The sequence below is a fragment of the Sander vitreus genome, chromosome 10 (assembly GCF_031162955.1).
Source record: "Sander vitreus isolate 19-12246 chromosome 10, sanVit1, whole genome shotgun sequence".
Lineage (NCBI taxonomy): Eukaryota > Metazoa > Chordata > Actinopteri > Perciformes > Percidae > Sander > Sander vitreus.
Window position 1 is genome coordinate 4,226,311 of NC_135864.1, and position 13,600 is coordinate 4,239,910.

General features: G+C 40.8%; 1 protein-coding gene across 4 annotated transcripts in view; it reads left to right on the plus strand.

Moving 5' to 3' along the window:
• The window catches only part of slc36a1 (solute carrier family 36 member 1), a 50,003-nt gene that overhangs the window by 18,322 nt on the left and 18,081 nt on the right, over positions 1–13,600 (plus strand). For all 4 annotated transcript variants that reach the window (XM_078260020.1, XM_078260018.1, XM_078260019.1 and 1 more), the window contains 4 exons: positions 388–615; positions 2,114–2,212; positions 3,043–3,209; positions 6,803–6,972. In XM_078260020.1, the coding sequence (XP_078116146.1) occupies positions 388–615; positions 2,114–2,212; positions 3,043–3,209; positions 6,803–6,972 (664 nt within the window). The remainder of the gene's footprint in view (positions 1–387; positions 616–2,113; positions 2,213–3,042; positions 3,210–6,802; positions 6,973–13,600) is intronic.

Genomic DNA, 13,600 nt, shown 5'->3' on the forward strand with positions numbered 1-13,600 from the left:
TATTAGAGAGGAAAGCTGAGATATGAAAGGGGAGAGGGAGGGGGGAACACATGCAGGAAAACCATCACAGGTTGGATTTGAACCCTGGACCTTCTGCGTCGAGGAACAAACTTCTGCACATGTGCGCCCGCTCTACCAACTAAGCTAACCGGCCACCCAAAATCTTAATTTTGACCTAAAGATTTTCATTTTCACTGTAAATGCACATTGGTTCCAAATATCGGTTATCGGTTTCATTAACTACTAATAATCAGTATCGGCCCTGAAAAACCAGCATCGTTCGATCCTTAGAAGAGTTCCTCATAAAAAATATCTTCAGGCACCAATTTTTTTTTAGCAGAAACGTACTCATTTCTCTGTGCTCCCCTCCACCCGTGCCTTCACTAGGTGGTAGAGGCAGCCAACGCCACCACCTTCAACTGCCACATGAACCACACCAACCAGACCCAGGTCCTGGTGCCAAGCTTCGACTCCCGCCTCTACATGCTCTGCTTCCTGCCTGCCCTCATCCTGCTGGTGTTCACCCCCGACCTCAGGTACCTGGCTCCCCTCTCTCTGGTGGCGAACCTGGTCATGAGCGCCAGCTTGATCCTCATCTACTTCTACTCGCTCACGGTAAAACACCAGCTTCATCTCATCTCTCTTTCTGATCTTCAGATTTTCTGACTTCATTAAAGAAAACACTTGTGGAGGTTTCCCTACCTTTCTAAAGCGTAGGTGCAGCACCCGAGCCATTTTGGGAAAAAAAAATGAATGTAAAAATCAATGTGAGCGTCAACACTAATTGAATGGCTTTTCTCAGATCTAATGATTGTAGACGGTCCCCAGTGGACTTCTTTAGCAAGTTTTGTCTTTAAGCTTATTATTTATTTATTTATTTATTATCTGCTTTAGTTTTTTTAAGCATTTTAGACAGATATGATAATAATAATGGTCCAAAATCATGTGAAATACATGCATCTAAGTCTTCCACAAACTTAGGGAAAACACTGTAACTAATACAGATCTATACATTTGAAAATAGAGGAAGCCAAAACTGACCTCCCAACAGGCTGATAAAAATGCAGAACATTTGTCCGGATCTGTTTCTACAAACAATAAAAGTGTACTTTGGGATTGACACCCAAGTGATCACTACATATCCTACAATTTAGTAAACTCTGTGGTATATTAGGTAGAGATTAATTGTCTACAGGCCTGAAATCTGTGAATAGCGGACGGTTTTTATTGACTGCATATGAAGCAATAATCTAACGTGATCTTTTCTTCATCTAGGTTTACAACCATCCCCCCCACTTTGTGTGTCATAATCTGCCTCTCTGTTTCTACTTCATTGGCTTCTGAGGTTGTTGTGAGCAACTCACCACTGTCCTCAAAAAACAGGACCGAGTCTCCAGATTATCTGTTTTCCTGTTTTATGCCCAGCGGTTGTGTTCCCTGAGAAACAGCCTTGCCTTAAAAAAAAAAAAAAAAAAATCAATTTCCTGCATCAGAAATCTCAGAAAGATTCAGCACAAAGTGATATATCTGGCCCGGTAAGGTGTTTATGTAGCTGGTAAATCACTTGAGCAAGACGTTTGGGGGAAATCTAGAGCATCTTTCTTTTTTCTTAATGTGGTTCTTACAGCCTCATCATGGTTTTAAGGCTCATCCTGGTAGCCTTCATTTTTAGAGTATAATATTATAGTATAATGTATAAAAATATACAGCAAAGCCAGTGTCAGCAGCTGCAGTGTGCCAAACATTACATTACATTTCCTCTTATTCTCCCACCTGGATGTATTTTGCAGTAATGACGGTTCCCTTTTATAATATCCTGCTTATTTCACAGCTACTTATCAAAGACCCTAATCACATTCAATTCTTTTATCACAAGCTAATGTAATTTGCAAGCCTTGGCTAATAAACAAGTCCAACGGGCCCAAGGAGTCGTGTCCTCTCGGCACAAGGCGTTGTTAATTCATTTGATTACAAATGATCCAAATGGACTGCAAATATGATATGATCAGATGTGGGAACAGTAGTCTGGTATTCAGAAATGACTAATCAGACCGTCTGGGATGGGAATGTAGAGTTAATGTTCATGTTTTTTTTCTCTCTTTCTGTCCTGCAGAACATCACATACCCCATCAATCTGCCATACGTGGGCAGGGCTAAAGACTACCCTCTCTTCTTTGGGACGGCCATCTTTGCCTTTGAAGGGATCGGAGTGGTACGTGACGGACTGATGATTACTAAAGATAAAGCAAGGGACAAACACATTAACCTCTGAACAGTTAAAGCCCATTTACACCTGTAATTAACATGGAATGTGGATCTGGATGCATTATCTGGATTATGGCATCTGATCAGGTTTTTTTTTTTACATTCACACCTGGTATTATAAGCGTTCGTTATCTCCATGCGGTCCACATTAGGATCGGATTTCAATATGCAAATGAGGTGGGCAGAGTTGGCGTATTTGTTGTGAGGAAGGGGTCATCTTGCTGAGCAGCCTAAACATGATTTAACATGATGTCTCACGGTTTCTTTAAGCTGGAGCGGAACATCTAATGTTTAAGTGTTTCTGAACTGCTCAACAATAATGAGGACACCGTATCAACAGAACGGATTATTTAGTTATTTATTTTTATCTTGTTTTATTTAGTGCTTTGACGTGCACTGCTCAGATAGTTCTGCAGAAGAGAATTCTTCATTGGTATTCAATTAACAGCATCCGGACCGCTGAGAGAACATTACTGTGTTCAATATATTGCGTGCCCTTTTTCTGAAATGTCAACACCATTTTAGCTTTCATTATAACTTGCATAAACAAACCAATATATATCACAGCATGAGAGAAAGTGACATTTAAAAAAATGAAAAACTCAGGAACATGAAGACATTTCCCTCCTTTTTTTTTTTTTTTTTTTAAGTGTTTGGACTGCTACCTCTAACGTTGTTTGAATGTTAAAGGAGAGGATGACGCATGAATCATACATGTATTTTGGTCTGTTGTCCTACTGACGGTCTGGTTGTGTCTTTGTCTCTTGGGGTCGGCAGGTTCTTCCCCTGGAGAACAAGATGCAGAGGCCCCAGAGTTTCATCCCGGTTCTGTATTTGGGGATGGGCATCGTCACCTTCCTTTACATCAGCCTTGGTACCATAGGATATATGTGCTTTGGAGAGCACATAGGAGGGAGCATCACACTCAACCTGCCAAACTGCTGGTAAGATAGCATCAACACTCCCTGGATTACAAATAGATGGCAATCTTAAATAAAAAAAAAAAGGTACAGATATAGTTAAAGAATACAAACAACAACAAACTGTATTCTTTCTCGTCTCATACACTACCGGTCAAAGGTTTGGGGTCACTTAGAAATTTCCACTCCATTGCATACAGAATACCAGCTGAGATCAGTTGCATTGTTTTTTTAAGCAGGGCAGCAGTTTTCAGATTACATTATGTGCTTACATAATTGCAAAAGGGTTCTCGAGAGCTCAGAGGGTTTTCATGGTGCGTCATCAGGCGTGTCATCAGACCCGAAGTCGCCATGTTGGAGGTACTCCGCATCACAACAAAGCACAGGCACTGAAGTAGAGCCCGAACGGCGTTAAGGAAAATGGTTAATTATTGCCGTGTTTTAGGTTGTACCAATAGGTCAGAACGAGAAAAACATTTGGAATATTGTCGACTTCCAAAAGTTATTAAAAACCAGGGAGAGGAATGTCAGAAGTTATCAGAGGAAAGGAGGTGCTTGTGGTTGGCAAAAACTATTGAGAGTCACTTGGCTACACCTTGAGTATCACAATGATATCATACAGTTAAGGTTAGGTTGATTAAAGATGTTATTGCATTACTTACTTTGGCCTTCACAACACAACAGTCGTTAATGACTTGATACTGCGTCTCCCTCACCCATCCACACACCATCTGGTTATAAGCCTCTAAACCTTTGTAGGATTTAAGGTCTTCCGCTGTGTATGGGCTCGGCGAGAAAACCAGGTAGTTGACTATATCGGGATATGCAACTGAAGGAAGAATCACCGGGTCGCCATGGATCCAAGAAGAGGGAGCCAACTTGTAGGGATCTGCACCGCCAGTAAACTGTAATTTCTCAAAATATCGCGCCTTTTTTTGTGGTCCAAGTCCTTCCATGTCTTTGCATCTTGGACGCGTTTTGATGAGCTTTTCTGTTGTTTAGACATAAAGTATTAAAGTATCCAAAGTGCACAATACTCCATTACTCCATTCAGTTGTTTAAACCGAGTGCCTCCAATATGGCCGCGCATCCAGGTTACCACCCAGAACGTGACATCGGTGAAAACCCTCTATATGGAGCAAGGTTACCTCCCCTTTCTCTGCTTTGCCCAACCAGAGAATTTGGCCCACCCATGAGAGAGAGACATCATGGCTTTCAAATGAGCAAAGTGGCAGTTGGTCAAGGCCACACCCCCACCCTCCACCTTGCCCCCCCTCTCTCCTTCTCAATAGCTTTTAAAGCTACAGACCCAGAAATGGCACATCCTAAGGAAAGCTCATTGTGGGACTGGCTCTAGTGGCTGTAATTCTGCACCAAGGCTGAATTTCAGGAAAGCGACTTCAGATACAGTATTAGGGGACCACTAAGGTCTATATAAAAGAGACTTCAGATACAGTATTAGGGGACCACTAAGGTCTATATAAAAGAGACTTCAGATACAGTATTAGGGGATCACTAAGGTCTATATAAAAGAGACTTCAGATACAGTATTAGGGGACCACTAAGGCCTATATAAAAGAGACTTCAGATACAGTATTAGGGGACCACCAAGGTCTATATAAAAGAGACTTCAGATACAGTATTAGGGGACCACTAAGGTCTATATAAAAGAGACTTCAGATACAGTATTAGGGGACCACTAAGGTCTATATAAAAGAGACTTCAGATACAGTATTAGGGGACCACTAAGGCCTATATAAAAGAGACTTCAGATACAGTATTAGGGGACCACTAAGGCCTAAATAAAAGAGACTTCAGATACAGTATTAGGGGACCACTAAGGCCTATATAAAAGAGACTTCAGATACAGTATTAGGGGACCACTAAGGTCTATATAAAAGAGACTTCAGATACAGTATTAGGGGACCACTAAGGTCTATATAAAAGAGACTTCAGATACAGTATTAGGGGACCACTAAGGTCTATATAAAAGAGACTTCAGATACAGTATTAGGGGACCACTAAGGGCTATATAAAAGAGACTTCAGATACAGTATTAGGGGACCACTAAGGTCTGTATAAAAGCATCCAAAGAGCACCATGTCATGGGACCTTTAATTGAATGATCACTCAGCAAACATGGGGCCAGGTATTTGAGCATAGAATGAATATATATGAATATATTTTTATTTTATTATTGTGTCATGCATACAATAAAATATGCCCAGCCCACACGGGTTTACAAAACACCATTACCTAGGACAAAAGACCAGATGCCAAAGTAACCAAATACCAACAAATAAACCTAGTCTTTTGTGCCAAGCTTTAGAAACAAAAGTCGCCAACTTCTAAATATTGAATTTAAACAACCACTCCAATTGGTCATCATCCGTGCACCAGAATATTTCAGGATAATGGACAGACATTTCATGTAAGATCGCCGTTCTTAACTCATCATAATACGGACGATACAGAAGAAAATGTGATTTGTTCTCAACTTCTCCTAGTTGAGTAGCCACCAACGACCTTTGACTGATAGAAATACCAAACATATTGCACAAATGGGAATTAACAAGGGCACTGTTTCTTCCATGGGCTCTTGTCTAGTAGGTTAATGGATGACATTTTTGGTGGCTGTCACTACCCACGCTAACTCCTCAGTTCTCAGCATTTTGGCTTTGCTGCTTGCATAAATGTACAAACAAACAACACTTTCAGGAGAGAGCTCCCCAGTCCCAGGTTTTCCGAACATTATATATAACACATTCCATGAACTGAGACAAGGTGTTATCAATATTGAGACTAGTAGATCATAGTATAATTGCTGTACAAACACCTCGGATTATTATCCTCTGTCAGTTGGTAGTGTGCTCCCGGCAGATCTCAGCACATACAGACAGGGGGGCTAATCATTCCTTTCCAGACATTGCAAATAAAATAGGTCAGATTATCAAATTATCTTTCACAGAGCAAACTAAGTTTCTGACAAATCTCTCTTCAGGTCTGGTTCAAAGAGGGCCTTTATTTGCACCATTCGTCTTCCTCCCTCTGAGTTAAAAGCTCAGGCATGATGTGTACTCATTTTATTCCTTCAGCTAATTTATTTAGGGATAACATTAGTAAAACCAAATACTCCGATTGGATTTGTTTTCTCACTATCTTGTTACTATCTCCACTGCGATTGGTAATAGACGTCTTTTGAAATGCCTCCTGTTATTGGACCAACGTTGCTAATTAGTGAAATAGATTTGCTTTTCAGTGAGGTTGAAAACTCCAAGGCTTTAATTACTAGCATCTTTTTTTTTTTTTTTTTAAAGTGTGCAGAAGAAGATTGTTAGGCTGCTGCTTGTTTCACAAGAACTACTAATTGACTCCTCTTCATCTTGTAGTAGGTTTTTTGATGCATCTTATTCATGCAGTGTGAGGCCTTGTGTTGATGCTTGTTCACTTTTTTATGAAAGGTTTTTGATTAGCTGTATTTCAGTGCACTACCAGAATGTATTTTATGGCTGTAACTGTGCCACACAACACTTTTCATTGAGTCTGTTTAGGTCACGTTTCTGTGACTCTTTCTTTCTTTCTCTGTCAAATGACTCTCTCTCCATCCCTGTTTCCAGGATGTACCAGGCGGTGAAGCTGCTGTACTCTTTTGGTATTTTCATCACCTTCGCCCTGCAGTTCTACGTGCCAGCAGAGATTCTCATACCACCAGTACTGGCTCGCGTGTCACAGAGGTGGGAGAAAGCCGTCGACCTACTGCTCCGCACCGTCCTGGTCATCTTCACGTGTAAGTAACAACCGGCCAGTGAAATAATGCAGCCTTCCATCCACAGTAGAGTGAATCACAGTGATTCACCCTACTGTGGGTGGAAGGCTGTAGTGTGAACACTACATTGGATTCAGTATAAGATGAAATAATTACTTTGCAGAAATGCTACATTTGTACTTGCCATTTAATTATTCAGTGATCTTTAGTCATTTCAAGTGTAAAAGGGATCTTTCTTTGACCAATTCAGAACTATATCCTGATGATGAGCTTGAAGTTGCACTGATAGCACGAAAGCAGGAGATAGAAATCATGCCTAAATTCCAACATAAAAGTGGTAAAGGTGTTGTAGCTGCTAGACTAGTGGTTGCCAATCCCAATCTGGGGTCAGCCGAGCTATATAGTTTGATGGCCACAGGCAGGAACGACATCCTGTGGTGCATCGTGGGTGTCTGAGTCTGTCGCTGAAGGTGCTCCTCAGACTGACCGGTGTATTGTGGAGTGGGTGGGAGGAGTTGTCCAGGATGGAGTGTATTTTGGACAGCATCCTCCCAAAACTAAATAATAAACCATCCCACAATAAATGGATGCATAAACGAACAAACAGAGGAAGCAAAGACCTTCTTGCTGCACCCTAACTTCCTTCTTAACTTAAAATTCCTCGAAGTGAAAGTTACCCTCAGTTTAGTTACTGTTCATGAATGCAGGATGCGCTGTGATCAGCCTTGCGTGATAGGCAGCGTTCCCTGGTCCCCCGGCTTCAAACCAGCATACTGATTTCCATCTTTTTTCTCTCTCTTATATTCCGATGCAGTCCCATACCGCCTTTATTTCAGTCCTGAGCAGAAACAAGAGATTGCTGTCTGTTTTGTGCTTCCTTCTTGGCTGCTGTAAAGCTTTTGAAATTACTTCTGCAGTGTGCCTAGTTTCTTTTATTGTATTTTTTATTGGGTTCATTCACTAAATAAATTGAGCAGTGTCAGTCAGCATGCCAGCTGGCGCTTTAAAACGGGTCCCAGCCAACAAATGAATGTAGTGTTTTGTTTTTTTTTTGTTGTTTTTTTTTAAGTCATAAAATGATAAGCAGATGGAGAAAACTGAGTAAATCCTCCACATAATTGAAGTAAATAGCAGCTGCGCTTAATAACAGGAAAACTATATCGAACTCGCACACAACTCGCGCAGTATATTTCAGGTCTTATTTATCCAGTCATATGCTCGGAACTTTCCAACATCTATTTCTCGCTAAAATCGTACACTTCCATTGCTCGGTATGAGTAGCATAGGTTCTTCATTCACCATGGAGGCAGGAGAGGGTCAAGGGTTGAGTTATTCATATACAAATAGTAATTTTAAAGGTGAAGTAGTCTTTTTTAACAGTTGAGCCTGTGTAGCTTGAGGAGCGTGTTTGTGTACTAGGTCTCACATGAATGGTAATGAAACCCAGTAACTTGACAAACACGTGTCCTGTTAACGCACACTCACAGACAGACACACTCACATTCCCCCATCCGTTCTCCTTCCTCCCCAAGTGTTAGGCAGCAGCAAACAGTTCCCTGTCATAGCTCTGCCAGGCTCTTTTACAGCAGCAATAGTCCTCCCATTGCTATTGATTCCCATTCAGCCATGACTGCAGATCCTTTAACTGTTATCGTCTCCTGCCTCTCCGGTCAGATCGCTGTGATTCAGTGTGGAGGTGCTGAGGCAGACTTTCACCCTTTTTTAAAGATCATTAGGCAGGCTTTTTCCTGGCTCAGAATGGGCCTTTTGAGGGACACATATTAAGCAGTGGGTCTGGGGGTCATCCCCCAGGAAATTTTGAGAGTTAATTTAATTTTGTATAAAAAAAATGGTGAAAACTGCTTTATAATTTATATGTGAAGGAAAACACAAAATTCCAACTGTGAATGGAAAAGCACCAAAACACGGAAGTGGACAATTATTTATCGGGACAATGAGGGGTTCTGAACTACTATTATTAGTGCTGTCAGTTAAACACGTTTATTAACGGCGTTAACGCAAACCCATTTTAACGGCGTCAATTTTTTTTATCGCGAGATTAACGTTCTTTTTGGCCTAGCAAACTTTGTAGTTTTTTTCACATGCTGTTGCAACTAGTAACGTAAGAAAAACTACAACACCACACCGGATCTAGCTAGACCGGAAACAAAACAACAGGCACGCTGCACACCATGCGCACACACTTGTTTGGGCTTGCGAACCGGCCAAAGAGTAGTAGGCTAACGTTACGTTTTGAGTGGATGGCGAGCGCGAGACACCGAAATGGATGCCAATAAGATTCTGAATGGAAAGTTTACTTTTAAGAAGTTGTCGCAGGGGACAGTAGTTTCACGCATACACAGCATGTACGACACGGAGAAAGCAGCCCAACTGGAACTGCTGCAAAGTGCTGCAAATGCACACTATATTAACTATGTATATCAGCATACAGTTTTAGGACTGTGTTGTTTGTATAGTTTTTTTGACTGTTTTTGTCATTTGGGACATTGTCCACCCCCTTTTTTTTAGAAAAACTTAAAGGTTACAAATGTCCTGCTGTGGCAACTGGTTTTTGGACCATTTTGTTTGTACTGTATAAGTGTTAGTGTTACATCTCAGTTAGGTTAGGTACTTGGAGGAATTGTGCAATAATGACAGATTCACACATGTTTATTTTGTTTACAGTAAATAAATAATAAACAATTACAAATCTTAAAGTCAAGTTCATAAAGTAACTTTCTTTGCATTCATTTGATTCCCAATTAAGATACACTGGTAAAAATGGCTTTCCATCGTTAATATGTACTTAAAAACTGAAATGCAAAATAATAGAATGTTATTCATGTGATAAAACATGTTATAGAAATTGAGAGAGAGAGAGAGAGAGAGAGAGAGAGAGAGAGATTCACAAGCTTCTTTCTGGACATTACAAGATGTGGGAGATCCCAGGGTAGAACCAAAACCCACTAGGGGTGTTAGCCATCCCACCTTGCCTTGGAAAACACATCAGGATCCCCCAGAAAGAGCCTGGAGGCTGAGGAGAAAGACATTTGGGCTACTTTTTACCCAGTCCTGGAAAAGTTGCACAGGATAAATGGATGGATGCTATTACAAGGTGCTTCTAATGAAAACAGCTACTAAATGGTTTAATCCAGTCAGCCTGCTCAACATGGTTAAAACCAGTTGCTCAATTCATTCTAACAATGAGTCTGTAAAATGTGTTTGATGGTACAAATAGATGGATTGTAAACAGCAAACTGACATATTAATGACCAAGGCCTCGTTCTATTGTTGCTGTTGTTGAAAGAAAGAAAGAAAGAGAGAAGAAGTTATTGAGTTTTTTTATTTTTTTATACTGAAACCAACTGCTAGTCTACAAGGAATGCAGAGGATGGAAGCTCTGCCCACAGTTTTGGGTATTCTTTTGTCTTCAATTGAGTCTATTTTTACACCCGTCTAATTGTACACCCTCTGACTTGTGTATGGGTCCTATGTAGCCTCATGGGTATATTGCAATATACTTGGCGATTCTAAGTGCTTCACATAAAAACCTCCATTAAATGATGGATGTTAAGACCGCATATTAAATCACATCAGTCTGTAAGGAGGTAAAAAAAAGTTTTATAATATATCAGATAAATGTGGTAATCTCAAGTTGAGTATGATACAGATGCTGGTCTTCTCTGGTATTTATATTATGTATGCTTGTATATAGGGAACAGGGAAGATGCAGTATGTTAGAGAAACCGAGCATCGGCAGTTATACAGTTTCTTTTGCAGTTTATTTAACTGAATGACCGAGGCGTCAGTGATGCTAATCACAGCTTCGTGGCTGTGCAGTTGGTATAATCCAATACATACTTTGATCAACAGTTACAGTACAGGTGCTGGTCATATAATTAGAATATCATGAAAAAGTTGATTTATTTCAGTAATCCCATTCAAAAAGTGAAACTTGTATAATGTATACATTCATTCCACACAGACTGATATATTTCAAGTGTTTATTTCTTTTAATTTTGATGATTATAACTGACAACTACTGAAAACCCCAAATTCAGAATCTCCAAAAATTAGAATATTGTGACAAGGTTCAATATTGAAGACACCTGGTGCCACACTCTAATCAGCTAATTAACTCAAAACACCTGCAAAGGCCTTTAAATGGTCTCTCAGTCTAGTTCTGTAGGCTACACAATCATGGGGAAGACTGCTGACTTGACAGCTGTCCAAAAGACGACCATTGACACCTTGCACAAGGAGGGCAAAACACAAAAGGTCATTGCTAAAGAGGCTGGCTGTTCACAGAGCTCTGTGTCCAAGCACATTACTAGAGAGGCGACGGGAAGGAAAATATGTGGTAGAAAAAAAGTGTACAAGCAATAGGGATAACCGCACCCTGGAGAGGATGGTGAAACAAAACCCATTCAAAAATGTGGGGGAGATTCACAAAGAGTGGACTGCAGCTGGAGTCAGTGCTTCAAGAACCACCACGCACAGACGTATGCAAGACATGGGTTTCAGCTGTCGCATTCCTTGTGTCAAGCCACTCCTGAACAAGACACAGCGTCAGAAGCGTCTCAAAAGACAAAAAGGACTGGACTGCTGCTGACTGGTCCAAAGTTATGTTCTCTGATGAAAGTACATTTTGCATTTCCTTTGGAAATCAAGGTCCCAGAGTCTGGAGGAAGAGAGGAGAGGCACAGAATCCACGTTGCTTGAAGTCCAGTGTAGTGTTTCCACAGTCAGTGATGGTTTGCGGTGCCATGTCATCTGCTGGTGTTGGTCCACTGTGTTTTCTGAGGGCCAGGGTCAACGCAGCCGTCTACCAGGAAGTTTTAGAGCACTTCATGCTTCCTGCTGCTGACCAACTTTATGGAGATGCAGATTTCATTTTCCAACAGGACTTGGCACCTGCACACAGTACCAAAGCTACCAGTACCTGGTTTAAGGACCATGGTATCCCTGTTCTTAATTGGCCAGCAAACTCACCTGACCTTAACCCTATAGAAAATGTATGGGGTATTGTGAAGTGGATGATGCGATGCTCCAGACCCAACAATGCAGAAGAGCTGAAGGCCACTATCAGAGCAACCTGGGCTCTCATAACATCTGAGCAGTGCCACAGACTGATCCACTCCATGCCATGCCGTATTGCTGCAGTAATTCAGGCAAAAGGAGCCCCAACTAAGTACTGAGTGCTGTACATGCTCATACTTTTCATGTTCATACTTTTCAGTTGGCCAGCATTTCTAAAAATCCTCTTTTTGTATTGGTCTTAAGTAATCTAATTTTCGGAGATACTGAATTTGGGATTTTCATTAGTTGTCAGTTATAATCGTCACAGTTAAAAGAAATTAACATTTGAAATATATCACTCTGTGATGAATGAATATAATATATAAATTTCACTTTTTGAATGGAATTATTGAAATAAATCAACTTTTTCATGATATTCTAATTATATGACCAGCACGTGTGTGTGTGTGTGTGTGTGTGTGTATATATATATATATATATAACAAGACATGTGATTCCCTCCTCACTGCACTTCACATGGAATGAAACCTCAAGTCGCGTCAGACTTATTTAATTATGAAAATCACAACTCTCATTAGCCTTGGGATCTTCATTTCCTTGGTTAGCTGTGATTGGAGGCCGTAGGGAATTATGCAGATACACGCTGTACAGGTTTCTGCACATGCATGTTGATAAGCTAATAAGAAGGAAATAAATGCATACATGAGCCACTTCATGTCCGTGGGTCATCTGCAAAGCAGCTCGCTGGTTCGGGTTGGCGCTGAGCAGTGCGTGTGTTGTGAATGTGGAGTAGATGCAGCAACAAGAAAAGACTTGCTTCCAACGGGATCCCACTTATGCATGCTTGAATGAAGGAGTCGAGGAACAGGGGGCTGGAGGAGTGTTACTCCTACATGCACATCTGCGAGTAGGAGATTGGTTTTTGAATCGGAATACAAGATGAGAATGAAGCAGTGCATCGTCTTCTGCATATGTGTAGAGCAAATCATGAAGACAATGCCTCTGAGAGTCTCGGTCTTTGAATCGGGAGCAGATGTTAGTTCTTGGCTGTCCGGAGGGAGAAGCTTTTGTCTTCATTCCACTCCTGCTGCCGTATTTTAGTAATGTGAGTCGGCTTATCGGAGTTTGCAGCGAAAGAGAGGCTGACAGTGTACAAAGAAACAAGCAGCCTTACACAGAGTAAGAGCATCACTCTTCTTCTAAATGTTGCAGTGATGAAAAACACATTAAAATTCAAAAACAGAATCACATAGCCATAACCAGAGAGACTTCTGTGAGTGTTTAAAAGAGTAGTTAAGCCTGAAGGTTATTTCATCTTAAAAGTTGCCTTCCCAATAGAGAAGAAAATCTTCAGCGTGACTTAGAACATATTAGTTTAGAACATTTATTTTTCAAATGTCTAGATCCCAGATGTATTCTGTTCTCTTGATTTAACTTAAAGGCGCTTTCAAGTGGTAGAACTGTGAAATGAACGCTGATGTTACTCTGTGTTTACCAGTTGCTACAATAACACAGCCTCATCTTTCACCGTCATTGGTTTCAGTTTGATGCCAAACAGTCCGATAAGAGTTAAAAGAGAGGACAGCCCTTGGCAAACTCTCTCTCTCTG